This window comes from Pristiophorus japonicus, chromosome 31, assembly GCF_044704955.1.
Source record: "Pristiophorus japonicus isolate sPriJap1 chromosome 31, sPriJap1.hap1, whole genome shotgun sequence".
Taxonomy (NCBI): Eukaryota; Metazoa; Chordata; class Chondrichthyes; family Pristiophoridae; genus Pristiophorus; species Pristiophorus japonicus.
Window position 1 is genome coordinate 5200723 of NC_092007.1, and position 25703 is coordinate 5226425.

The 25703-nt window shown below is 52.5% G+C and overlaps 1 protein-coding gene across 1 annotated transcript; it reads right to left on the bottom strand.

The window, feature by feature from the left end:
• Positions 1-5908: 5908 nt before the first annotated feature.
• On the bottom strand, positions 5909-25703 carry LOC139240423 (hepatic and glial cell adhesion molecule-like). The gene is made up of 5 exons (XM_070868939.1): positions 25552-25703; positions 21118-21462; positions 12038-12295; positions 7625-7746; positions 5909-6290 (listed from the first exon to the last, which is right to left on the bottom strand). The coding sequence occupies exons 1-5, from the start codon at positions 25634-25636 to the stop codon at positions 6261-6263; spliced, it is 840 nt and encodes a 279-aa protein (XP_070725040.1). The 5' UTR covers positions 25637-25703; the 3' UTR covers positions 5909-6260.

A 25703-nucleotide genomic window follows, 5' to 3' on the forward strand; every position in this document is an offset into this window, starting at 1 on the left:
TGGGAGAGATGGGAGAGGTGAGGAGGGGGAAAGGAACGGAGGGGAGGGGAGGGGGAGGGAGGGAGGGAAAGGGGAAGGGGAGAGGAGGGGAGGGGAAGGGATTGGAGGAGAGGAGAGAGGGGAGGGGAGGGGGAGGGGAGCGGAGAGGAGAGGAGGGGAAAGGAACGGAGGGGAGGGGAGGGGAGGGGAGGGGAGAGGAGGGGAGGGGAGGGGAGAGGAGGGGAAGGGAAGGGAGGGGAGGGGAGGGGAGGGGAGGGGAGGGAGGGAAGGGATGGGAGGAGAGGGCAGAGGTGAGGAGGGGAAACGAATGGAGGGGAGTGGCGGGGGAGGGGAGGGGAAGGGAAGGGAAAGGAGGGGAGGGGAGGGGAGGGGAAGGGAAGGGATGGGAGGAGAAGGGAGGGGAGGGGAAGGGAGGGGAGGAGATGGGAGGGGAGGGGAAGGGAAGGGAGGGGAGGGGAAGCGAGGGGAGGGAGGGGATTGGAAGGACCAGGAGCACAAACACCCTAAATTAGGCGTTGTTATCAGAACAACCACTGCACTGCAAATGAAGTTGCTTTAACATTTGGCCCAGTGATAACGTGATTACAGTAGCCCAGAAGCCTAGCTCCCTTATCCTGGCAGAAGACTCGCAAAAAATTTATTTTTTGTCATTCCGGATCTTTGCATCGACAATCAAATTTGCGAAAGTTGGATTTAGTGTGGGAAATGTGAAGGGGGCAGCTGGTTCTGAGGTAATCTGAAGCAATACAGCTCAATAGTGCACCTGCCCACCCTCTCCAGCTCGCAGCAATGGCAGAATCCCATGGAGGGGCAATTGCCGTTCTGATACGCTTTCTCACTCCTCCTCAGAGTAAAGAAGCCTTACTGGAATTATATCCGGCCCTGGTGTGACCACACCTGGAGTATTGTGCACGGTTTGGGTCTCCTTACCTCAGGAACAATACACTTGCCCTGGAGGGAATGCAGCGAAGGTTCACCAGGCTGATTCCTGGGATGGGGGGGATTGTCCTATGAGGAGAGATTGAGTAGACTAGGCCGATATTCTCTGGAGTTTAGAAGAATGAGAGGTGATCTCATTGAAACATACAGAATTCTTACAGGGCTTGACAGGGTAGATACAGGGAGGATGTTTCCCCCTGGGCTGGGGAGTCTAGAACCAGGGGTCACACAGTCTCAGGATAAGGGGTCGGCCATTGAGGACTGAGATGAGGAGGAATTCCTTCACTCAGAGGGTGGTGAATCTTTGGAATTCTCTGCCCCAGAGGGCTGTGGAGGCTCAGTCGTTGAGTATATTCTAGACTGGGATAGATTAATTTTTGGACTCGAGGGGAATCAAGGGATATGGGGATAGTGCAGGAAGGTGTTGAGATCGAAGATCAGCCATGATCTCATTGAATGGCGGAGCAGGCTCGAGGGGCCGAATGGCCGACTCTGGTTCCTAATTCGTCTGTTCTTCTGTTCCTCCACACAAATACTTCCAGCTGTCTTTCCAATGGCAATTTCTCATGGAACCATCAGAGCCGCAATGCCTGTCCAGTCTTTTCAAGTCACTCCACCATCCAGGATCCAGGTCCTCCTTCCATCGAAGTGCACTGCCTCTGACCCAGTACACTCAATTCTCAACGGGGCAGTCAGACGCAGATTAGATGACCGCTTCTCTGGCCATCTCTGTTCATTGAGTCAGACCCTGAGCCTATGGCTTGCCAGCTCAACTCCAGCCCGCCCTGGCCATTCCCACTTGGAACTCTCCAGCAACAGTCTCTTGCACTGTTGCAGTGGTGCTCCATGCAACCTTCAGGAATGCAGCCTTATCTTTCCACTGGAGGGCATGCAGCCCGCTGGTTGTAATTCTGACCTTTCAGGAACCACACAGGGACTGCAGCGGTTCAAGGCAGAAGCTCACCACCACCTCATCGCGGGCAATTCGGGACGGGGCAATGCCAGCGAAGCCCACATCCCGTGAACAAATAACGAAACTCCCGATCCGACCGATATCCTACCTGTCCACCGGAGCCGTCAGGACCTGTCATGGGGCAGAGGGGGTCTCAGGGGTGACGGGGAGGTGAGGTGACACATGGGGTGGACACACTTCATCCAAACACCATGCAGGAAATTTCAGCTTCTCTTCCTGAGTCTGAACGATCCATTGTACTTTCGCACCCGTTTTAATTCCACTTCTGCGACATTCTCAGCTTATTTTTAGCTTACATCTCTACAGTTGTTTTTTTTGCTTGTTACTTACCCTTAAATGTTAGCCTTAACTAAGTGGCAGCACTGTTAAGTCTGCTTTCAGCTCTGCTCCAGAGTCTTCAGCATAGAATCTCGGCTGACATTCCAGTGCCTGTACCGAGGGAGTGCCGCACAGTCAGAGGGGCAGTAGTGAGGGAGCGCCGCATTGTCGGAGGGACAGTACTGAGGGAGTGCCGCACAGTCAGAGGGGCAGTAGTGAGGGAGCGCCGCATTGTCGGAGGGACAGTACTGAGGGAGTGCCGCACAGTCAGAGGGGCAGTAGTGAGGCAGTGCTGCACTGTCGGAGTGGCAATACTGAGGGAGTGCCGTACAGTCAGAGGGGCAGTACTGAGGGAGTGCCGCACTGTGGGAGGGACAGTACTGACGGAGTGCTGCACTGTGGGAGGGACAGTACTGAGGGAGCTCTGCACTGGTGGAGGGGCAGTACTGAGGGAGTGCCGCACTGTCAGAGGGGCAGTACCGAGGGAATACCGCACTGTCGGACGGGCAGTACTGAGGGAGTGCCGCACAGTCAGAGGGGCAGTACTGAGGGAGTGCTGCAATGTCGGAGGGGCAGTGCTGAGGGAGTGCTGCACTGTGGGAGGTGCAGTACTGAGGGAGTGCCGCATTGTGGGAGGGACAGTACTGAGGGAGTCCTGCACTGTGGGAGGAGCAGTACTGAGGGAGCGCTGCACTGTCAGAGGGGCAACACTGAGGGAGCGCCGCACTGTCGGAGGGGCAGTACTGAGGGAGTGCTGCACTGTCGGAGGGGCAGTACTGAGGAAGTGCTGCACTGTCGGAGAGGCAGTACTGAGGGAGCGCCACTCAGTCAGAGGGGCAGTACTGAGGAAGTGCTGCACAGTCAGAGGAGCAGTACTGAGGGAGCGCTGCACTGTCAGAGTGGCAGTACTGAAGGAGTGCCGCACTGTCGGAGGGGCAACACTGAGGGAGCGCCGCACTGTTGGAGGAGCAGTACTGAGGGAGCACCGCACTGTCGGAGGGGCAGTACTGAGGGAGTGCTGCACTGTCGGAGGGGCAGTACTGAGGAAGTGCTGCACTGTCAGAGGGGCAGTACTGAGGGAGCGCCGCACAGTCAGAGGGGCAGTACTGAGGGAGTGCTGCAATGTCGGAGGGGCAGTACTGAGGGAGTGCATCACTGTGGGAGGGGCAGTGCTGAGGGAGTGCTGCACTGTGGGAGGTGCAGTACTGAGGGAGTGCCGCATTGTGGGAGGGACAGTACTGAGGGAGTCCTGCACTGTGGGAGGAGCAGTACTGAGGGAGCGCTGCACTGTCAGAGGGGCAACACTGAGGGAGCGCCGCACTGTTGGAGGAGCAGTACTGAGGGAGTGCTGCACTGTCGGAGTGGCAGTACTGAGGGAGCGCCGCACTGTTGGAGGAGCAGTACTGAGGGAGTGCTGCACTGTCGGAGGGGCAGTACTGAGGGAGTGCTGCACTGTCAGAGGGGCAGTACTGAGGGAGCGCCGCACAGTCGGAGGGGCAGTACTGAGGGAGCGCCGCACTGTCGGAGGGGCAGTACCGAGGGAGTGCTGCACTGTTGGAGGGGCCGCCTTTCAGATGAGATGTTAAACTGAAGTCCCGGCTGCCCTCTCAGGTGGATGTAAAAGATCCCATGTCACTATTTCGGAGAAGAGTAGGGGATTTCTCACAAAGTTGATCTCGGCCAATATTGATCTCACGACCAAATCACTAAAGTAGACTGCACTGTCGGAGGGGCAGTACTGAGAGAGCGCTGCACTGTCGGAGGGGCGGTACTGAGGAAGTGCTGCACTGTCGGAGAGGCAGTACTGAGGGAGCGCCACTCAGTCAGAGGGGCAGTACTGAGGGAGCGCCGCACAGTCAGAGGGGCAGTACTGAGGGAGTGCTGCAATGTCGGAGGGGCAGTACTGAGGGAGTGCATCACTGTGGGAGGGGCAGTGCTGAGGGAGTGCTGCACTGTGGGAGGTGCAGTACTGAGGGAGTGCCGCATTGTGGGAGGGACAGTACTGAGGGAGTCCTGCACTGTGGGAGGAGCAGTACTGAGGGAGCGCTGCACTGTCAGAGGGGCAACACTGAGGGAGCGCCGCACTGTTGGAGGAGCAGTACTGAGGGAGTGCTGCACTGTCGGAGTGGCAGTACTGAGGGAGCGCCGCACTGTTGGAGGAGCAGTACTGAGGGAGTGCTGCACTGTCGGAGGGGCAGTACTGAGGGAGTGCTGCACTGTCAGAGGGGCAGTACTGAGGGAGCGCCGCACAGTCGGAGGGGCAGTACTGAGGGAGCGCCGCACTGTCGGAGGGGCAGTACCGAGGGAGTGCTGCACTGTTGGAGGGGCCGCCTTTCAGATGAGATGTTAAACTGAAGTCCCGGCTGCCCTCTCAGGTGGATGTAAAAGATCCCATGTCACTATTTCGGAGAAGAGTAGGGGATTTCTCACAAAGTTGATCTCGGCCAATATTGATCTCACGACCAAATCACTAAAGTAGACTATCTGATTATCATCTCATTGCTGTGTGTGGAAGCTTGCTGTGTGCAAATTGGCTGCCGCGTTTCCCACAATACCACAGTGACTACACTGTTAAAGTGCTAAATTGGCTATAAATGCTTTGGAATGTCCTGATGTCATGAAAGGCGCTATATTAACACAACTTTTATCTTTCTTTCAGCTAAGCACAGTCAGGAGTGACATAGAAACCCAGGGGGCAGGTAATGCACAACAGGCCAACCAGCGGCTGAGGGGCAAGGTTCGATTCAGGCTTCAGATGTGACACCTCGTAGCAGACGCTTTCTCAGTCAGAAACTGACCAGGCTGTTGTACCTTCCCAACCGTCATAACCCTTCTCTTTGCCTCTACCCTGAGAACTGAGCAGTTGTGTGCAGGACAAAGGCTGAACAGTTCTAACTCTCAGTCATGGACCATCACATTTCCAAATCATTATTGGGATGATGGGGTGTGAAACTATAATATATTAAAAGTCTTGTACCTTCTTGCACTTTCTGTCATTGTCATATTCACTTCCTGTATTTGTCACAATCATGTCCTCTAATGATCACACTCACTTCCTGTAGCGGCCACTCTCACTTCCTGTTGTGGTCACACTAATTTCTTGTAGCAGTCACACTCACTTCCTGCCGTCGTCACACTCATTTCCTGTAATGGTCACACTCACTTCCTTTATTGGTCACACTCACTCCCCGTAATGATCACACTCATGTCCCGTAGCTGTCACACACATTTACTGATGTGATCACACTCATTTCCTGTCGTGATCACACTCACTTCCTGTCGTGGTCACACTCATCCTTTAATGATCAATCTCACTTCCTGTCATTGTCGCACTCACTTCCTTTCATCCTCAAACTCACTTCCTGCCGTCATTGCACTCACTTCCAGTGATGATTACACTCACTTCCTGTAGCTGTCACACTAACTTCCAGTCGTTGTCACACTCACTTCCTGTAATGATCAAACTCACTTCCTGTAATGGTCAAACTTGCTTCCTGTAGTGGTCACCCTCACTTACTGTCGCTCTCACAATCACTTCCTGTTACTGTCACACTCACTTCCTGTCGCTCTCAACTCCCTTCTTGTCAGTGTCACACTCACTTCCTGTCACGCTTTGCTGATAATGCCCCGATTGTGAGGAAATATGTTCTGACTGATTATGAATAATGGCACAGGAGCTTTGCAACTGATTGCTATATATTAGATATCTGCTACATATACATATATACAGTCAATAATTTAGAGATTATCGTGGTCAGTGCCTGGATATGTAAGGCAAACACATGGTATAGTGTCCGATTGCACTGTGTACCATTTTGCATCACCCTTCAATCAATGGTCTCATGCATTCTGTTGTGTTGCAGCAAGCTCGGTGCTTCTCGTGTTGTATGCCCCACTCGTACCATCGTTCTTTTCCCTGAGTCTGGAGGAGATACTGGACTGAGTGTTTGATCAGTGGAAGCTCAGGAGACTTGAAGGTACAATCTCGGTCCTCCTCCAGTGACTCATCCAACCATCGTCCTTCCGGGAGTTAAAGGAGTCTCGCTTTGGCTGCCCGGAGCTGCACAAGGAACACTTGAGGTTAGTCCATGTCTGAGTGATAATATACATCCCTATTGTAATATTCCTTGAACCTGCCCCGCCCCTCGAACTCGCCCATGTAATAACTCTCAACTCAGTGTTGGGGCGGTAGGGTGAAAAACATAAATAGTGCAAGATTGCTGAAGTTTATAATCCATTTATTGATAGACAATTTCACATCATAACCTCGGCTACCATTTTTTCGGAGAGCAGGTTCTGGCACTGATTCTGCTGCTGCCATTTACACCTCCTCGACATCCATCTTCTATGTCTTTACTTGTCCCATTAACATCTCCTTTTGCCGTGCCTCACCATCCCTTTAATCATTTACTGTCAGCCATGGCTCAGTGGGCAGCACACTCACCTCTGAGTTGGAAGGTTGTGGCTTCAAGTCCCACTCCAAGTAGTGGAGCAAATAAATCTAGTGCAGTGCCGCACTGTTGGAGGGGCAGTACTGAGGGACTGCCGTACTGTCGGAGGAGCAGTACTGAGGGAGTGCCGTACTGTCGGAGGAGCAGTACTGAGGGAGTGCCGCACTGTCGGAGGGGCAGTACTGAGGGACTGCCGTACTGTCGGAGGAGCAGTACTGAGGGAGTGCCGCACTGTCGGAGGGGCAGTACTAAGGGAGTGCCGTACTGTCGGAGGGGCAGTACTGAGGGAGTGCCGCACTGTCGGAGGGGCAGTACTGAGGGAGTGCCGTACTGTCGGAGGAGCAGTACTGAGGGAGTGCCGCACTGTCGGAGGGGCAGTACTGAGGGAGTGCCACACTGTCGGAGGAGCAGTACTGAGGGAGCGCCACGCTTTCGGAGGGACAGTATTGAGGTAGTTTCGCACTGACAGAGGGACAGCACTGAGGGAGCTCTGCATGCTCATAGGTGCAGCACTGAGGGAACTCTGCACATTTGGAGGGACAGGACTGAGGGAGCGCCGTACAGTCAGAGGGGCAGTATTTTGGGAGCACCACACTGTCAGAGGCGCTGTACTGAGGCAGTTGCTGTCTTTCGTTAAACCGTGGCCCCGTCTGTTCTCTCAAGTGGATGTAAAAGATCCCATGGCACTATTTATCTCTCGATCAACATAAAAAAACAGATGATCTGGGTCATTATCACATTGCTGTGTGTGGGAGCTTGCTGTGCACAAATTGCCTGCCGCGTTTCCCACAATACAACAGTGACCACACTCCAAAAAGTACTTTATTGGCTGTAAAGTGCTTTGGGTTGTCCGGTGGCAGTGAAAGGCGCTATATAAATGCAATTCTTTTTTTATAAAAATCGTTATTTTACTACAGGTAATGTTCTGTATATTAATACTCACCCTCAGACAAATGCCGATGGCCAACAGCGAAGCAACAATAATCCCAATCGCTACAAGGCTCGTGTAAAAGAACCTTTGATTTGATATGGGACGCTTTCCACAAGAATGGAGCCCATCAGACTCTGAAAAGATAGCAACAGTCACACCTTTAGAATTCCACTCCAATCTTCGGAATGTGAGCCCCAAATTGCAGCCCATAAATATAAGATAGTCGCGAATATATCCAATCGGGAATTCAGGAGAAACTTCTTCACCCAGTTACACAGGAACAGGAGGAGGCCCATTCAGCCCCTCGAGCCTGTTACACAAGTACAGGAGGAGGCCCATTCAGCCCCTCGAGCCTGTTACACAGGAACAGGAGGAGGCCCATTCAGCCCCTTGAGCCTGTTACACAGGAACAGGAGGAGGCCCATTCAGCCCCTTGAGCCTGTTACACAAGTACAAGAGGAGGCCCATTCAGCCCCTCGAGCCTGTTACACAGGAACAGGAGGAGGCCCATTCAGCCCCTTGAGCCTGTTACACAGGAACAGTAGGGGGCCCATTCAGCCCCTCGAGCCTGTTACACAGGAACAGGAGGAGGCCCATTCAGCCCCTTGAGCCTGTTACACAAGTACAAGAGGAGGCCCATTCAGCCCCTCGAGCCTGTTACACAGGAACAGGAGGAGGCCCATTCAGCCCCTCGAGCCTGTTACACAGGAACAGGAGGAGGCCCATTCAGCCCCTCGAGCCTGTTACACAGGAACAGGAGGAGGCCCATTCAGCCCCTCGAGCCTGTCCCGCCATTCAATGAGATCATGGCTGATCTGTGACCTAACTCTATCTATCCCCCTTTGGCCCATATCCCTTAATACATTTGATTAACACAAAGCTATCAATCTCCTGATTTAAAATTAACAATTGACCCAAGCATCAATTGCCGTTTGCGGAATAGAGTTCCAAACTCCTGTCACCCTGTGTGTGTAGAAGTGTTTGCTATCTTCACTCCTGAAATGTCTGGCTCTAATTTTCAGACTGTGCCCCTCGTCCTGGACTCCCCAACCAGCCGAGATAGTAACTCTCTCTCTACGCTATCTGTTCCCCTTAATATCCTGAAAACTTCCATCAGATCGCCCCTGAAACTTCTAAATTCTCGGGAATACAACCGAGTTGTAACTTAACCCTTGAAGTCGGGTGTCATTCTGGTAAACCTACGCACTCCCTCCAAGGCCAATATAACCTTCCTAAGGTGTGGGACCCAGAACTGCTCACAGTGCTCCAGGTGTGCTATCACATTACTGTAAAGGTACTCTGCCCCTTCCTCAGCTCATCCGCTGCTGAAGTCCTCATCCATGCTTTGTTACCTCCAGACTTGACTATTCCAACGTACTCCTGGCCGGCCTCCCACATTCTACCCCAGGTAAACTAGAGGTGATCCAAAACTCGGCTGCCCCCATTTCCTAACTCGCACCGGGTCCCACTCACCCATCACTCCCTGTGCTCACTGCCCCCGTGTCCTAACTCACACCGAGTCCTGCTCACCCATCACCCCCTGTGCTCACTGCACCATGTCTTAACTCGCACCAAGTCCCGCTCACCCATCACCCCCTGTGCTCACTGCCCCATGTCCTAACTCGCACCAAGTCCCACTCACCCATCGCCCCCTGTGCTCACTGCCCCGTGTCCTAACTCGCACCAAATCCCACTCACCCATCACCCCCTGTGCTCACTGCCCCCGTGTCCTAACTCGCACCGAGTCCCACTCACCCATCACCTCCTGAGCTCACTGCCCCGTGTCCTAACTCGCACCCAGTCCCGCTCACCCATCACCCGCTGTGCTCACTGCCCCATGTCCTAACTCGCATCAAATCCCACTCACCCATCACCCCCTGTGCTCACTGCCCCATGTCCTAACTCACACCAAGTCCCGCTCACCCATCACCCCCTGTGCTCGCTGACCTACATTGGCTCCCGGTTCAGCAACGCCTCGATTTCAAAATTCACATCCTTGTTTACAAATCCCTCCATGGCCCTCGCCCCTCCCTATCTCTGCAACCTCCTCCAGCCCTACACCTCTCCCTATCTCTGCAACCTCCTCCAGCCCCACAACCCCTCCCGATCTCTGTAACCTCCTCCAGGCCCTACACCTCTCCCTATCTCTGTAATCTCCTCCAACCCCACAACCCCCCGAGATCTCTGCACTCCTCTAATTCTGCCCCCCTGACCATCCCTGATTATAATCGCTCCACCATCGGTGGCCGTGCCTTCTGTTGCCTGGGCCCCAAGCTCTGGAACTCCCTCCCTAAACCTCTCCACATCGGGAAACTGTGCAGCACAGCCATGTCTACGTCCTTTCCCGCTCCACTTCCTTCCCGGAGCCCTGAAGCCAATTGTTGAAAGCTGAGAAGTATTAACACCTGGTGTGGCCTCACCGGGGCCTGAAATAATTACAGGAAGGTGTCTTTACTCTTGTACTCAAATTTGGGGCTGAAAGTCACCTCCGCTGGAAACGGATGTGGACGCCCAGCTTGCGAAATTCAGCTCTTTGTCATTTTTGTTTTGAGCGGGGCGGAAGTCAGTCACATTGGGGGCGGACGGAGTGTCCGGAGCTGTCAGTCATCAGTGCAGCACTGATGACATCACAGGAAATAGGAGCAGTAGTCGGCCATTCGGCCCTTCGAGTCTGCTCCGCCATTCAATATGATCATGGCTGATTCTCCACCTCAACACCATATTCCCGCTGTCTCCCCATACCCCTTGATGCCTTTTGAGATGTCTCCAAAAAAAAAACAGTAGACACCTCAAACGGCTGGAGAAATACCACCAACGATGTCACCGCAAGATCCTGCAAATCCCCTGGGAGGACAGACGCACCAACGTTCCCGCCCAGGCCAACATCCCCAGCATCGAAGCACTGACCACACTCGACCAGCTCCGTTGGGCAGGCCACATTGTCCGCATGCCTGACACAAGATTCCCAAAAGAAAGCGCTCTACTCAGAACTCCTACACGGCAAGTGAGCCCCAGGTGGGCAGAGGAAACATTTCAAGGACACCCTCAAAGCTTCCTTGATAAAGTGCAACATCCCCACTGACACCTGGTAGTCCCTGGCCAAAACCGCCCTAAGTGGAGGAAGAGCATCCGGGAGGGCACTGAGCACCTCGAGTCTCGTCGCCGAGAGCGTGCAGGAAGCAAGCGCAGGCAGCGGAAGGAGCGTGCGGCAAACCAGACTCCCCACCCACCCTTTCCTTCAACCAGTGTCTGTCCCACCTCTAACAGGGACTGTGGTTCTCGTATTGGACTGTACAATCACCTGAGAACGCACTTTGGAGTGGAAGCAAGTCTTCCTCGATTTCGAGGGACTGCCTTTGGTGTCTAGAAATCTATCTATCTCCTTCTTAAATATATTCAATGACTTGGCCTCCACAGCCTTCTGTGGTAGAGAATTCCACAGGTTCACCACCCTCTGAGTGAAAACATTTCTCCTCATCTCGGTCCCAAATTTCCTACCCCGTATCCTGAGACTGTGAGCCCTTGTTCTAGACTTCCAAGCCCAGGGAAACATTCTCCCCGCATCCAGTCTGTCCAACCCTGTCAGAATTTTATACCTATCAATGAAATCCCCTCTCATTCTTCTAAACTCTAGTGAATACAGGCCTAGTTGACCCAATCTCTCCTCATACGACAGTCCTGCCATCCCAGGAATCAGTCTGGTGAACCTTCGCTGCACTCCCTCTATGGCAAGTTTTTTTTGATATCCTTCATAAGAACATAAGAAATAGGAGCAGGAGTAGGCCATACGGCCCCTCGAGCCTCATGGCTGATCCGATCATGGACTCAGGTCCACTTCCCTGCCCGCTCCCCATAACCCCTTATTCCCTTACTCCTTAGGTAAGGAGACCAAAACTGCACACAGTACTCCAGGTGCGGTCTCACCAAGGCCCTGTATAACTGAAGTAAGACATCCTTGCTCCTGTACTCAAATCCTCTTGCAATGAAGGCCAACATACCATTTTCCTTCCTAACTGCTTGCTGCACCGGCATGTTTGCTTTCACTGACTGGTGCACAAGGGCACCCAGGTCCCTCTGTACATCGACATTTTCCAAGCCACCACCATTTCAATAATACTTTGTCCTTATGTTTTTTCCTACCAAGGTGGATAACTTCACTTTTTATCCACATTATACTGCATCTGCCATGTGTTTGCCCACGCACTCAACCGATCTCAATCACACTGGTCGGACACAATGTCTCTCCCCTTCACTTAACGGGGAGGGTCACCGGGGAGAATTTGGCGAGAGGCGGACATTGGACAAAAGACTGACAGGCTGCTCGACTCCACCGCGGTAACAGCCCTTATTGGGAGGCTGAATCTTCTTGCGACAAAGGCCAATAACGAGTCGCGATAAGTAACGCCAGGATCGTTCAGTGCTCACCCGACAGGGACTGGTTCGCTGATTCTCGGTTGAGCTGGTTGCTCACGAGGCAGGTGTAATCTCCGCACAGCGCCGTGCCCTGCGCCAGGAGGGAGAGCTCTCGGCCGTCCTGCGACAGCACCGACTGATTGTTGACCACGAGCATCACGCCGTCCTTCAACCAGCGATAAATCGGCTCCGTCCCAGCGCTCGACGAGCAGCGCAGCTTTACGTAGCTGGGGGTTTGAAACGTGGCGAGGACAGGCCTCGAGATCTGTTCTGCGGAATGAAAAGGGAGAGAGGTGAGCTGCCCGCTGTCGCTGGCCGTCGTGAGGGCCGGAGGGGTTGCCGCCGTTGCCGCCCTCCTGGCCGCCCGTCCCGTCTCCCAGCCCTCCGTGCACTTCATCTCAGCCCCAAACCACGGGGGTTAAAATTCGGGTCGTCCCGTTCTCGCCCCTGGGAGGGGCGACGTTTCGCCCGTGCACAGGCCTGCTACCGACTCCCACCAATCCTCACCGAACGCGATGACGCCTTTGCGCCTCCCAGTGAGAACTTGGCAGTGCCCCGTCAAGCAGCAATTTCTGCCCCCCGAACAGGGCGCTGTCCAATTTCAGCTGAAAGAATCTCGGTGGGGTCGAGGAACGAAGCTATCTCGGACTGCAAGTACACAAATCACTAAAAGTTATGACGCAGGTTAACAAGGCCATAAAAAAAGCAAACCAAGAACTAGGGTTTATTTCTCGAGGGATAGAATTGAAAAGTAGGAAAGTTCTGTTAAACCTTGGTTCGACCACACTTGGAGCACTGTGTACAGTTCTGGTCGCCATATTATACAGAGGCATTGGATAGGGCGCAGAAAATATTTACAATGATGGCGAGGTAATCTGTGCTAAAGGGTACAATTCTAAACAGGGTGCATGAACAGAAATGGGGGTATATGTGCACAAATCGTTGAAGGTGGCAGGGCAGGTTGGGAAAGCGGTTAAACAAGCTCACAGGATCCTGCGCTTCATAAATAGAGGCACAGAGGACAAAAACAAGGGAGTTATGATGAACTTTTATAAAACACGGGTTCGGCCCCACCTGGAGCATTGTGTCCAATTCTGGGCCCCGCACACTTTAGGAAGGATGTGAAGGCCTGAGAGAGGGTACGGAGGGAGATTGACCAGAATGGTCCCGGGGGATGTGGGACTTCAGTGACGGGGAGAGACTGGAGAAGCTGGGGTTGTTCTCCTCGGAGCAGAGAAGGTTGAGAGGAGATTTGATCGAGGTGTTCAGAACCACGAGGGGTCTGGACAGAGCGGATCGAGAGAAACTGTTCCCCATTGGTGGAAGGGTGGAGAACCGGAGGGACACAGATTGAAGGCGACTGGCAGAAAGGCGACACGAGGATAAACCTTTTTACGCAGCGAGTGGTTAGGATCGGGGACGCGCTGCCCGAGAGGGCGATGGAGGTAGACTCAATCGTGGCTTTCAAAAGGGGAGTTGGGCAAGTCCCTGAAGGAGAGAGATTTGCCGGGCTCCGGGGAAAGGGCGGGGGGAGTGGGACTGGCTGAGGTGCTCCTGCAGAGAGCGGGCACGGGCTGGAGGGGCCGAATGGCCTCCTTCCGTGCTGTGATTCTAATATTCCCGAACTGGGAGGATATACTTTTCAGGAAAGGTTGGACAGGCTGGAGCAGTTTTCTCCGGAAAAGAGACAGCTGAGGGGAACATGCTAGAGGTCTTTAAGATTATGATTTGATCGTGTTGACATAGAGAAGAGCAGGGGGAGTTCTCCCCAGTGTCCTGGGGCCAACATTAATCATTTAATCAACATCAGTAAAAACAGATTATCTGATCATTATCACAGTGCTGTGTGTGGGAGCTTGCTGTGCGCAAATTGGCTGCTGCGTTTCCCACATTACCACAGTGACCACACGCCAAAAAGTACTTAATTGGCTGTACAGCACCTGGGGACGTTCGGTGGCCATGAAAGGTGCTATATAAATGCAAGTCTTTCTTTCTTTCTGTACAACGACACCATCATCAGAGGCAGTCCCTCGGGGTCGAGGAAGACTTGCTTCCACTCGAAAAGTGAGTTCTCGGGTGACTGAACGGTCCAATACGGGAATTACAGTCCCTGTCACAGGTGGGACAGACAGTGGTTGAGGGAAGGGGAGGGTGGGACTGGTTTGCCGCACGCTCCTTCCGCTGCCTGCGCTTGCTTTCTGCACGCTCTCGGCGACGAGACTCGAGGTGCTCAGCGCCCTCCCGGATGCACTGTCTCCACTTAGGGCGGACTGGTCTTTGGGCCAGGAACTCCCAGGTGTCGGTGGGGATATTGCACTTCATCAAGGAGGCTTTGAGGGTGGTCCCTTGTAACATTTCCTCTGCCCACCTAGGGCTCGCTTGCCGTGTCGGAGTTCCGAGTAGAGCGCTTGCTTTGGGAGTACGTACATACATTCCATACATGCTGAACTCACCATAAGTATGAATGGGAATCCTTGGCTTTATTGGCCGAGACTTGGAATTCAAGAGCAGGGAGGTTATGCTTGAACTGTATAAAACACTAGTTAGACCACAGCTGGAGTACTGCGTGCAGTTCTGGTCACCACATTACAGGAAAGAAGTGATTGCACTGGAGAGGGTACAGAGGAGATTTACCAGGATGTTGCCGGGACTGGAAAATTTTAGCGATGAGGAAAGATTGGATCGGCTGGGGTTGTTTTCTTTGGAACAGAGGAGGCTGAGGGGAGACCTGAGTGAGGTGTATAAAATGATGAGGGGCCTGGATAGAGTGGATAGGAAGGACCTGTTTCCCTTGGCAGAGGGGTCAACAAACAGGGGGCATGGATTTAAAGTAATTTGGGGGAGGTTTTGAGGGGATTTGAGGGAAATGGCTTCACCCAGAGGGTGGTGGGGGTCTGGAACTCACGGCCTGAAAGGGTGGTAGAGGCAGAAACCCTCACCACATTTAAAAAGTACCTGGATGTACACCTGAAGTGCTGTAACCTGCAGGGCTACGGACCCAGAGCTGGAAAGTGGGATTAGGCTGGGTAGCTCTTGGTCGTCCGGCACGGACACGATGGACCGAAATGACCTCCTCCCGCGCTGTAAATTTCTCTGATTCTATGACCACGATTTCTGGGCCACGGTATCATGTTGGAACAGAGCAGGTCAGGGTTCATCCACTCGATGGCGACCAACCTCAGATAATGAGGCAGTCTGTGGATCACAGACAACACAGGCAGCTCGCATTCCACGGATTCCAGAGCAACTATTCGTCAAAGGAATGCTCCCCTGAATACTTCAAATGCCAATTGGGCAATCCAATGGCTGGGCGGTCAGGCAGAGGGCAGAGGTGACAGCAAGCAAGAGAGGCCGCGGAGGTGGGACACCGACAGAGAACAGGGTCCGCACTGCGCTACGATAGCAACATGAACGGGCAGAGCAAGTTCCTAAATTCGCAGGATTCCATCGGATATATGGCCCAGAAACAGGCCGTTGGGCCCAACCAGTCCAGGCAGGTGTTTATGCCACCACTCGAGCCCCCTCCCGTCTTTCCTCATCTAAATCTATCAGCATAACCCTCTATTCCCTTCTCCCCCATATATTTGTCCAGCCTCCCCTGAAATGCCTCGATACTATTCGCCTCAACCCCTCCCTGTGGCAGCGAGCTCCACATTCTCACCCCTCTCTGGGTAAAGAAGTTTCTCCTGAATTCCCCATTGGGTTTCTTGCTGATGATCTTATATTGATGGCCTCGAGTTATGCTCTTCCCCACAAGTGGGAACATTCTCTCTGCATCCACTCAATCAAAACCTTTCAGCATTTTAAAGACCTCTATTAGCTCACCCCTCAACCTTCTGTTTTCAAGAGGAAAGAGACCCAGCCTGTCCATCCTTTCCTGATATGTACACCCTCGCATTTCTGGTATCATCCTTGTAAATCTTCTCTGCACCTTCTCCAGTGCCTCTATATCCTTTTTATAATATGGAGACCAGAACTGTGCATAGTGCTCCAAGTGTAGTCTAACCCAGGTATATGGAGACCAGAACTGTGCACAGTGCTCCAAGTGTGGTCCAACCCAGGTATATGGAGACCAGAACTGTGCACAGTGCTCCAAGTGTGGTCTAACCAAGGTATATGGAGACCAGAACTGTACACAGTGCTCCAAGTGTGGTCTAACCCAGGTATATGGAGACCAGAACTGTACACAGTGCTCCAAGTGTGGTCTGACCCAGGTATATGGAGACCAGAACTGTACGCAGTGCTCCAAGTGTGGTCTAACCCAGGTATATGGAGACCAGAACTGTACGCAGTGCTCCAAGTGTGGTCTAACCCAGGTATATGGAGACCAGAACTGTGCACAGTGCTCCAAGTGTGGTCTAACCCAGGTATATGGAGACCAGAACTGTACACAGTGCTCCAAGTGTAGTCTAATCAAGGTATATGGAGACCAGAACTGTGCACAGTGCTCCAAGTGTGGTCTAACCCAGGTATATGGAGACCAGAACTGTACACAGTGCTCCAAGTGTAGTCTAATCAAGGTATATGGAGACCAGAACTGTACACAGTGCTCCAAGTGTGGTCTAACCAAGGTTCGATACAAGTTTAGTATAACTTCTCTACTTTTCAATTCTATCCCTCTGGAAGTAAACCCCAGTGCCTGGTTAGCTTTTTTATGACCTTGTTAATCTGTGTCGCAGCTTATAGTGATTTGTGTATGTGTACTCCACCCCAACCAGACTCGCACCCTCCATGCTATGCTCCTAATAAAGGGTGAGACTGAGTACTGTGTACAATGAGCAAATGTGATCTTTGCCCCTTTAATAAGACTCCAGAATGCAGGTACCTCGTGGGTGGCCTGATTATATACCGTGCTCCCAAGGGATGCTGGGATCCCTCGGGACTCCAACAGGTGGGCCCTCTGGTGGTGGTGTGACACAGGTTACAAGGGGTTAAATACTCTAACCAATAAGTCACCTCCCTATTCCTCCTGACACAATGTAACACCTCACATTTACCTGTCTTGAATTAATTTGCCAACTATATGCCCATTCTGCAAGTTTTATTAATGCCCTTCTGTCATTTGTTGCCGTCCTCCACAGTATTGACGATTTCACCCCCCAATTTGCTGTCAGTTGCCCTGACAAGGTCTGGGCCTTCTCCTTGACAACGTTTCTGATACAACCACATGTCGTGCTAACCCACTGCAGAGGGCAGTGAAGAGTCAAACAAGAATCAACAAAGAAAGACTCGCATTTATATAGCACTTCTCACAGCACTCCGGATATTCCAAAGCGCTTCGCAGCCGATGAAGTACTTTTTGGAGTGTGGTCACTGTTGTATTGTGGGAAAAGCGGCAGCCAATTTGCGCACAGCAAGCTCCCACAAACAACAATGTGATAATCACCAGATAACCTGGTTGTATGATGTTGATTGAGGGACAAATATTGGCTCCAGGACACCGGGGATTCTGAGAAGCGATTTCAAGCCGAGATAAAAATCAGGTTAAGCAGAGATACGTTAAGATTCTCAGAATGTGGGCGTCGTTGGCAAAACCGAGACCATGTGTGCTCTCTCAGGTGGATGTCAAAGATCTCATGTCACTATTCCGAAGAAGAGCGGGGGAATTATCCCCAGTGTGCTGGGACCACTATTTATCAGTCAACCAACATAACGAAAAAAACAGCTGATCGGGGTCATTGTCACATTGCTGTGTGTGGGAGCTTGCTGTGTGCAAGTTGGCTGCCGTGTTTCCCACATTGCAACAGTGGCCGAACCCCAAAAGTACTTCATTGGCTGCAAAGTGCTTTGAGACGGAAGGTTGTAGAAAAATGTGTTATATAAATGTAAGTCCTTCTTTATTTTCTTCATCCCTCGATGCTCTGAGAAGGTGGGGAAAGATTGGATCGGCTGGGATTGTTTTCTTTGGAACAGAGGAGGCTGAGGAGAGACCTGATTGAGGTGTGTAAAATGATGAGGGGCCTGGATAGAGTGGGTAGGAAGGACCTGTTTCCCTTGGCAGAGGGGTCAATAACCAGGGGGCACAGATTGAAAATAATTGGGGGGAGGTTTAGAGGGGATTTGAGGGAAATGTCTTCACCCAGAGGGTGGTGGGGGTCTGGAACTCACGGCCTGAAAGGGTGGTAGAGGCAGAAACCCTCACCACATTTAAAAAGTACCTGGATGTACACCTGAAGTGCCGTAACCTGCAGGGCTACGGACCCAGAGCTGGAAAGTGGGATTAGGCTGGGTAGCTCTTGGTCGTCCGGCACGGACACGATGGACCGAAATGACCTCCTCCCGCGCTGTAAATTTCTCTGATTGTATGACCACGATTTCTGGGCCACGGTATCATGTTGGAACAGAGCAGGTCAGGGTTCATCCACTCGATGGCGACCAACCCCAGACAATGAGGCAATCCATGGATCACAGACAACACAGGCAGCTCTCATTCCACGGATTCCAGAGCAACTATTCGTCAAAGGAACACTCCCCTGAATACTTCAAATGCCAATTGGGCAATCCAATGGCTGGGCGGTCAGGCACAGGGCAGAGGTGACAGCAAGCAAGAGAGGCCGCGGAGGTGGGACACCGACAGAGAACAGGGTCCGCACTGCGCTACGATAGCAACATGAACGGGCAGAGCAAGTTCCTAAATTCGCAGGATTCCATCGGATATATGGCCCAGAAACAGGCCGTTGGGCCCAACCAGTCCAGGCAGGTGTTTATGCCCCACTCGAGCCCCCTCCCGTCTTTCCTCATCTAAATCTATCAGCATAACCCTCTATTCCCTTCGCCCCCATATACTTGTCCAGCCTCCCCTGAAATGCCTCGATACTATTCGCCTCAACCCCTCCCTGTGGCAGCGAGTTCCACATTCTCACCCCTCTCTGGGTAAAGAAGTTTCTCCTGAATTCCCCATTGGGTTTCTTGCTGATGATCTTATATTGATGGCCTCTAGTTATGCTCTTCCCCACAAGTGGGAACACTCTCTCTGTATCCACTCGATCAAAACCTTTCAGCATTTTAAACACCTCTATTGGCTCACCCCTCAACCTTCTGTTTTCAAGAGAAAAGAGACCCAGCCTGTTCATCCTTTCCTGATATGTAAACCCTCGCATTTCTGGTATCATCCTTGTAAATCTTCTCTGCACCCTCTCCAGTGCCTCTATATCCTTTTTATAATATGGAGACCAGAACTGTACACAGTGCTCCAAGTGTGGTCCAACCCAGGTATATGGAGACCAGAACTGTACACAGTGCTCCAAGTGTGGTCCAACCCAGGTATATGGAGACCAGAACTGTGCACAGTGCTCCAAGTGTGGTCTAACCCAGGTATATGGAGACCAGAACTGTACGCAGTGCTCCAAGTGTGGTCTAACCCAGGTATATGGAGACCAGAACTGTACACAGTGCTCCAAGTGTGGTCTAACCCAGGTATATGGAGACCAGAACTGTGCGCAGTGCTCCAAGTGTGGTCTAACCAAGGTTTGATACAGGTTTAGCATAACTTCCCTACTTTTCAATTCTATCCCTCTTGAAATAAACCCTTGGTTTGCTTCTTTTATAGCTTTGATGAACTGTGGCACAACTTAATGATTTGTGTATGTGTACTCCGAGATCCCTTTGTCAGCTGTGACTCAGTGGGCAGGACTCTCGCCTCTGGCAGAAGGTTTGGGTTCAAGTTCCACTCTCGGCACCTAAGCACGTAGATCTAGGCTGACATTCCCAGTGCAGTGCTGAGGGAGCGCCGCACTGTCGGAGGTGCCGTCTTTCGGATGAGACATAAAACCGACGCCCCGTCTGCTCTCTCTGGCAAACATAAAAGATCCCAGGGCACTGTCTTGAAGAAGAGCAGGGGGAGTTCTCCCCGATGTCCTGGGCCCAATATTTATCCCTCAATCAATATAACGAAAAACAGAGGATCTGGGTCATTATCACATTGCTGTGTGTGGGAGCTTGCTGTGCGCAAATTGGCTGTCGCCTTTCCCACATTACAACAGTGACTGCAGTGCAGAATTACTTCATTGGCTGTGAGGCGTCGTGAGATGTTCGGTGGTCGTGAAAGGGGCGATATAAATGCAAGTCGTTCCTTGTTCATAGATTCGGAGAAATTTACAGCGCGGGAAGAGGCCATTCGGCCCATCGAATCCATGCCGGCCGACCAAGAGCTACCCAGCCTGATCCCACTTTCCAGCTCTGGGTCCGTAGCCCTGCAGGTTACGGCACTTCAAGTGTACATCCAGGTACTTTTTTAATGTGGTGAGGGTTTCTGCCTCTACCACCCTCTGGGTGAAAACATTTCCCCTCAAATCTCTTTGTTCCTCTAACCCCAGACAGACTCACCCCTCCAAGTAATAAGTGACCTTCCTGTTCTTCCTAACGAAATGGAACACATTTATCTGTGTCAAACTTAATTTGCCAATGATTGGACAGGTTAGCGGCAGGAAGAATGTTCCCAATGTTGGGGAAGTCCAGAACCAGGGGTCACAGTCTAAGGATAAGGGGTAAGCCATTTAGGACCGAGATGAGGAGAAACTTCTTCACCCAGAGAGTGGTGAACCTGTGGAATTTTCTACCACAGAAAGTTGTTGAGGCCAGTTCATTAGATATATTCAAAAGGGAGTTAGATGTGGCCCTTACGGCAAAAGGGATCAAGGGGTATGGAGAGAAAGAAGGAATGGGGTACTGAAGTGAATGATCAGCCATGATCTGATTGAATGGCGGTGCAGGCTCGAAGGGCCGAATGGCCTACTCCTGCACCTACTTTCTATGTTTCCCCATTCTGCAAGTTTATTAATGTCCTCCTGTAATTTGTTGCAGTCCTCCTTTGTATTGACCTGTGGAATTCTCTACCACAGAAAATTGTTGAGGCCAATTCACTAAATATATTCAAAAAGGAGTTAGATGTAGTCCTTACTACTCGGGGGATCAAGGGGTATGGCGAGAAAGCAGGAATGGGATACTGAAGTTGCATGTTCAGCCATGAATTAATTGAATGGCGGTGCAGGCTAGAAGGGCCGAATGGCCTCCTCCTGCACCTAGTTTCTATGTTTCTATAACCGCATCCCACCGCCCTCACCCCACCAATTTGGGGTCGTCCATAAACTCACCGTACACCTTCACCCGGGCAGAGTCTGTCTGTTCTGCCCCCTCGGTGTCGGTCACCGTGACCCGGTATGCACCCACGTCCCCCGCGGTGAAATTGAACAGGACCAGTGAGCCGCTCTCCCGCGAGAATTCCACCCGCTCCTCGTAAGCCGGGGAGACGTACATGCTGCTCATCTCCATCACGTACTGGAATATCCGCAGCAAGACTCCTCTCTGCACCTTCCAGGTCACGCTGTGGATGTCACGCCAAGTGCCCTCAATGTACTGGGCCTGGAATCGCAACGGGCGTCCGACAATCCCGTATAGCTCCTGGTACTTCAATTCCACCCGAACGCCACTCGCTACACCTGGAGGGGGCAGGAGCAACGACAGGTTATTCACGATAAACACACAAGATGCTGCACATGTTCGCCACCTTTACGGAGGATTGTATCGGATACCCGGCACAGAAACAGGCCATTCGGACCAGACCAGCTCCACTCGAGCCTCTTCCCGTCTTTCCTCCTCTAACTACACCAGGGACGTGAGCACATGAAACTAGGCTGGCAGTCCCAGTTCAGTGCTGAGTGAGTGCTGCACTGTCGGAGGGGCAGTACTGAGGGAGCGGCACGCTGTCGGAGGGGCAGTACTGAGGGAATGCCGCACTGTCGGAGGGGCAGTACTGAGGGAGCGGCACACTGTCGGAGGGGCAGTACTGAGGGAGCACCGCACTGTCGGTGGGGCAGTACTGAGGGAGCACCGCACTGTCGGTGGGGCGGTGCTGAGAGAGTACCGCACTGTCGGAGGGGCAGTACTGAGGGAGCGCCGCACTGTTGGTGGGACAGTACTGAGGGAGCACCGCACTGTCGGAGGGGCGGTACTGAGGGAGTGCCGCACTGTCGGTTGGACAGTACTGAGAGAGTACCACACTGTCGGAGGGGCAGTACTGAGGGAGCGCCGCACTGTTGGTGGGACAGTACTGAGGGAGCACCGCACTGTCGGAGGGGCAGTACTGAGGGAGCACCGCACTGTCGGAGGGGCAGTACTGAGGGAGCACCGCACTGTCAGAGGGGCAGTACTGAGGGAGCGGCGCACTGTCGGAAGGGCAGTACTGAGGGAGCACTGTACTGTCGGAGGGGCAGTACTGAGGGAGCACCGCACTGTTGGAGGGGCAGTACTGAGGGAGTGCCGCACTGTCGGAGGGGCGGTACTGAGGGAGCACCACACAGTCAGAGGTTTCATCTTTTGGATGAGACATTAAACCGAGGCCCCGTCTGCTCTCTCAGGTGGTCGTAAAAGATCCCAAGTCCACTATTTGGAAGAAGAGCAGTAAATAAACATAGTGAGAGAGAGGTATTAAGGGTTATAGCAGCTTTGAAAGTAGATAAGTCCCCAGGCCCGGAAAAAAATGTATCCCAGGCTGTGATTTGAAGCAAAAGAGGAAATAGTTAAATCTCTGACCATCATTTTCCAATCCTCCCTGGCTGCTGGTGATGTGTCAGAGGACTGGAGGACTGCTAATGCTGTTCCTTTGTTTAAGAAGGGAGACAGGGATGGACCAATTAATTACAAGCCGAACCGCGGTGGTGGGGAAGTTAGTGTAAAAAATCCTGAAGGACAGGGTAAATCTACACTGAGAAAGACACGGATTAATCAAGGACATTTAGCAAGGCTTTGTTGAGGGAAGGTCGGGTCTGACTAACTTGATTGAACTTTTCGAGGAGGTAACAAGGAGGGTCAAGGCGGGCACTGCGTTTGATGTAGTGTATATGGATTTTAGCAAGGCCTTTAATAAGGTCCCACATGGCAGTCTGGTCATGAAAGTAAAAGCCCATGGGATCCAGGGCAAAGTGGCAAGTTGGATCCACAATTAGCTCAGAGGCAGGAAGCAAAGGGTAACGGTTGATGGGTGTTTTTGTGACTGGAAAGATGTTTCCAGTGGGGTTCCGCAGGGCTCAAAATTAGGTCCCTTGCTTTTTGTGATATACATTAATGATCCAGACTTGAATATAGTGGGTCTGATTAAGAAGTTTGCAGATGACACTACAATGGGCTGTGTGGTTGATAATGAAGAAGAAAGCAGAGGACGGCAGGAAGATATCAGTGTACTGGTCAGGTGGGCAGAACAGTGGCAAATGGAATTTAATGTAGAGAAGTGTGAGGTGATGCATTTGAGGAGGTCGAACAAGGCAAGGGATACACATTAAATCATAGGACACTGAGAAGTGTAGAGGAACAGAGGGATCTTGGAGTTCAGGTCCACTGATTCCTGAAGGTAGCAGGCCAGGTGGATAAGGTGGTTGAGAAGGCATACGGAATACTTGCCTTTATTAGTCGAGGCACAGAATACAAGAGCAGGGAGGTGATGCTTGAACTGTATAAAACACTGGTTAGACCACAGCTGGAGTACTGCGTGCAGGTCTGGTCACCACATTACAGGAAAGATGTGATTGCACTGGAGAGGGTACAGAGGAGATTTACCAGGATGTTGCCGGGACTGGAGAATTTTAGCGATGAGGAAAGATTGGATAGGCTGGGGTTGTTTTCTTTGGAAGCTGAGATGAGACCTGATTGAGGTGCATAAAATGATGAGGTGCCTGGATATTGTGGATAGAAATGGCCTATTTCCCTAAGTAGAGGGGTCAATAACCAGGGGCACAGATTTACAGCAATTGGTAGAAGGTTTAGAGGGGATTTGAGGTGAAATTATTGGAAAAAATCCTGGAGGACAGGATAACTCTTTATTTAGAAAGCCACGTTTCCTACATTACAACAGTGACCACACTCCAAAAGCACTTCATTGGCTGTAAAGCAATTTGGGACATCCGGTGGTCGTGAAAAGTGCTATATGAATGCAAGTCTTTCTTTCTTCTTTCAATCTGCATAACCATCTATGCTTCTCAGTACTGCCCCTCCGATATTGCGGTACTCCGTCAGTACTGCCCCTCCGATAGTGCGGCGCTCCCTCAGTACTACACCTCCGACAGTGCGGCGCTCCCTCAGTACTACACCTCCGACAGTGCGGTGCTCCCTCAGTACTGCCCCTCCGACAGTGCGGCACTCCCTCAGTACTGCCTTCCGACAGTGCGGCGCTCCCTCAGTACTACCCCTCAGACAATGCGGCACTCCCTCAGTACTGCCCCTCAGACAATGCGGCACTCCCTCAGTACTGACCCTCCGACAGTGCTGTGCTCCCTCAGTACTGCCCCTCCGACAGTGCGGCACTCCCTCAGTACTGCCCCTCAGACAATGCGGCACTCCCTCAGTACTGCCCCTCCGACAGTGCGGCACTCACTCAGTACTGCCCCTCCGACAGTGCGGTACTTCCTCAGTACTACCCCTCCGACAGTGCAGCGCTCCCTCAGTACAGCCCCTCCGACAGTGCGGCGCTTCCTCAGTACTGCCCCTCCGACAGTGCAGCGCTCCCTCAGTACTGCCCCTCCGACAGTGCGGTGCTCCCTCAGTACTGCCCCTCCGACAGTGCAGCGCTCCCTCAGTACTGCCCCTCCGACAGTACAGCGCTCCCTCAGTATTACCCCTCTGACAGTGCGCCGCTCCCTCAGAACAAGCCCCTCTGTCAGTGCGGCGCTCCCCCATGTACTTGTCCAGCCTCCCCTTAAATGCCTTGATACTATTCTCCTCAACCCCTCCCTGTGGCAGCGAGTTCCACATTCTCACCCCTCTCTGGGTAAAGAAGTTTCTCCTGAATTCCCCATTGGATTTCTTGGTAATTACCTTATGCTGATGGCCTCTAGTTATGCATCAGTGTGCAGAGAGAATCAGAGTTAACATTTCAGGTCACTGACCTTTATTCTGAACTGAACGACTTGCATTTATATATCGCCTTTCACGACCTCAGGACGTCTCAAAGCGCTTTTCAGCAAATGAAGCACTTTTGGAGTGTGGTCACTTGTAATGTGGGAAACGTGGCAGGCAATGTGTACTGCCCTCCGACAGTGCGGTGCTCCCTCAGTACTGCTCCTCCAACAGTGCGGCGCTCCCTCAGTACTGCCCTCCGACAGTGCGGTGCTCCCTCAGTACTGCTCCTCCGACAGTGCAGCGCTCCCTCAGTACTGCCTCTCCAACAGTGCGGTGCTCCCTCAGTACTGCTCCTCCGACAGTGCGGCGCTCCCTCAGTACTGCCTCTCCGACAGTGCGGTGCTCCCTCAGTACTGCCCCTCCGACAGTGCAACGCTCCCTCAGTACTGCCCCTCCGACAGTGCGACGCTCCCTCAGTACTGCCCCTCCGACAGTGCAACGCTCCCTCAGTACTGCCCCTCCGACAGTGCGGCACTCCCTCAGTACTGACCCTCCGACAGTGCGGCGCTCCCTCAACACTGCCCACAACATTGCAGTCTCAGTCGATTTGACAGAGGCTCTAGCCGGATTATGGGGACATTGATAATCCTTCCCCCCAACCCCGCTAAACCTCTCCATGTCCACATCCCAGACTATACCTGCCAACACGAACAGCATAGCCAATGTTGTTTGAAGTCGTGTGCGTCGCATGGTGGGGGTGACAAACCCCTTAAAATCCCACATCCATGGAAGCCCAGGAGACAGCTCTTCAGCTTCAGAGTTCCTAGCCTCAGTCCTGTTGTCTCAATGA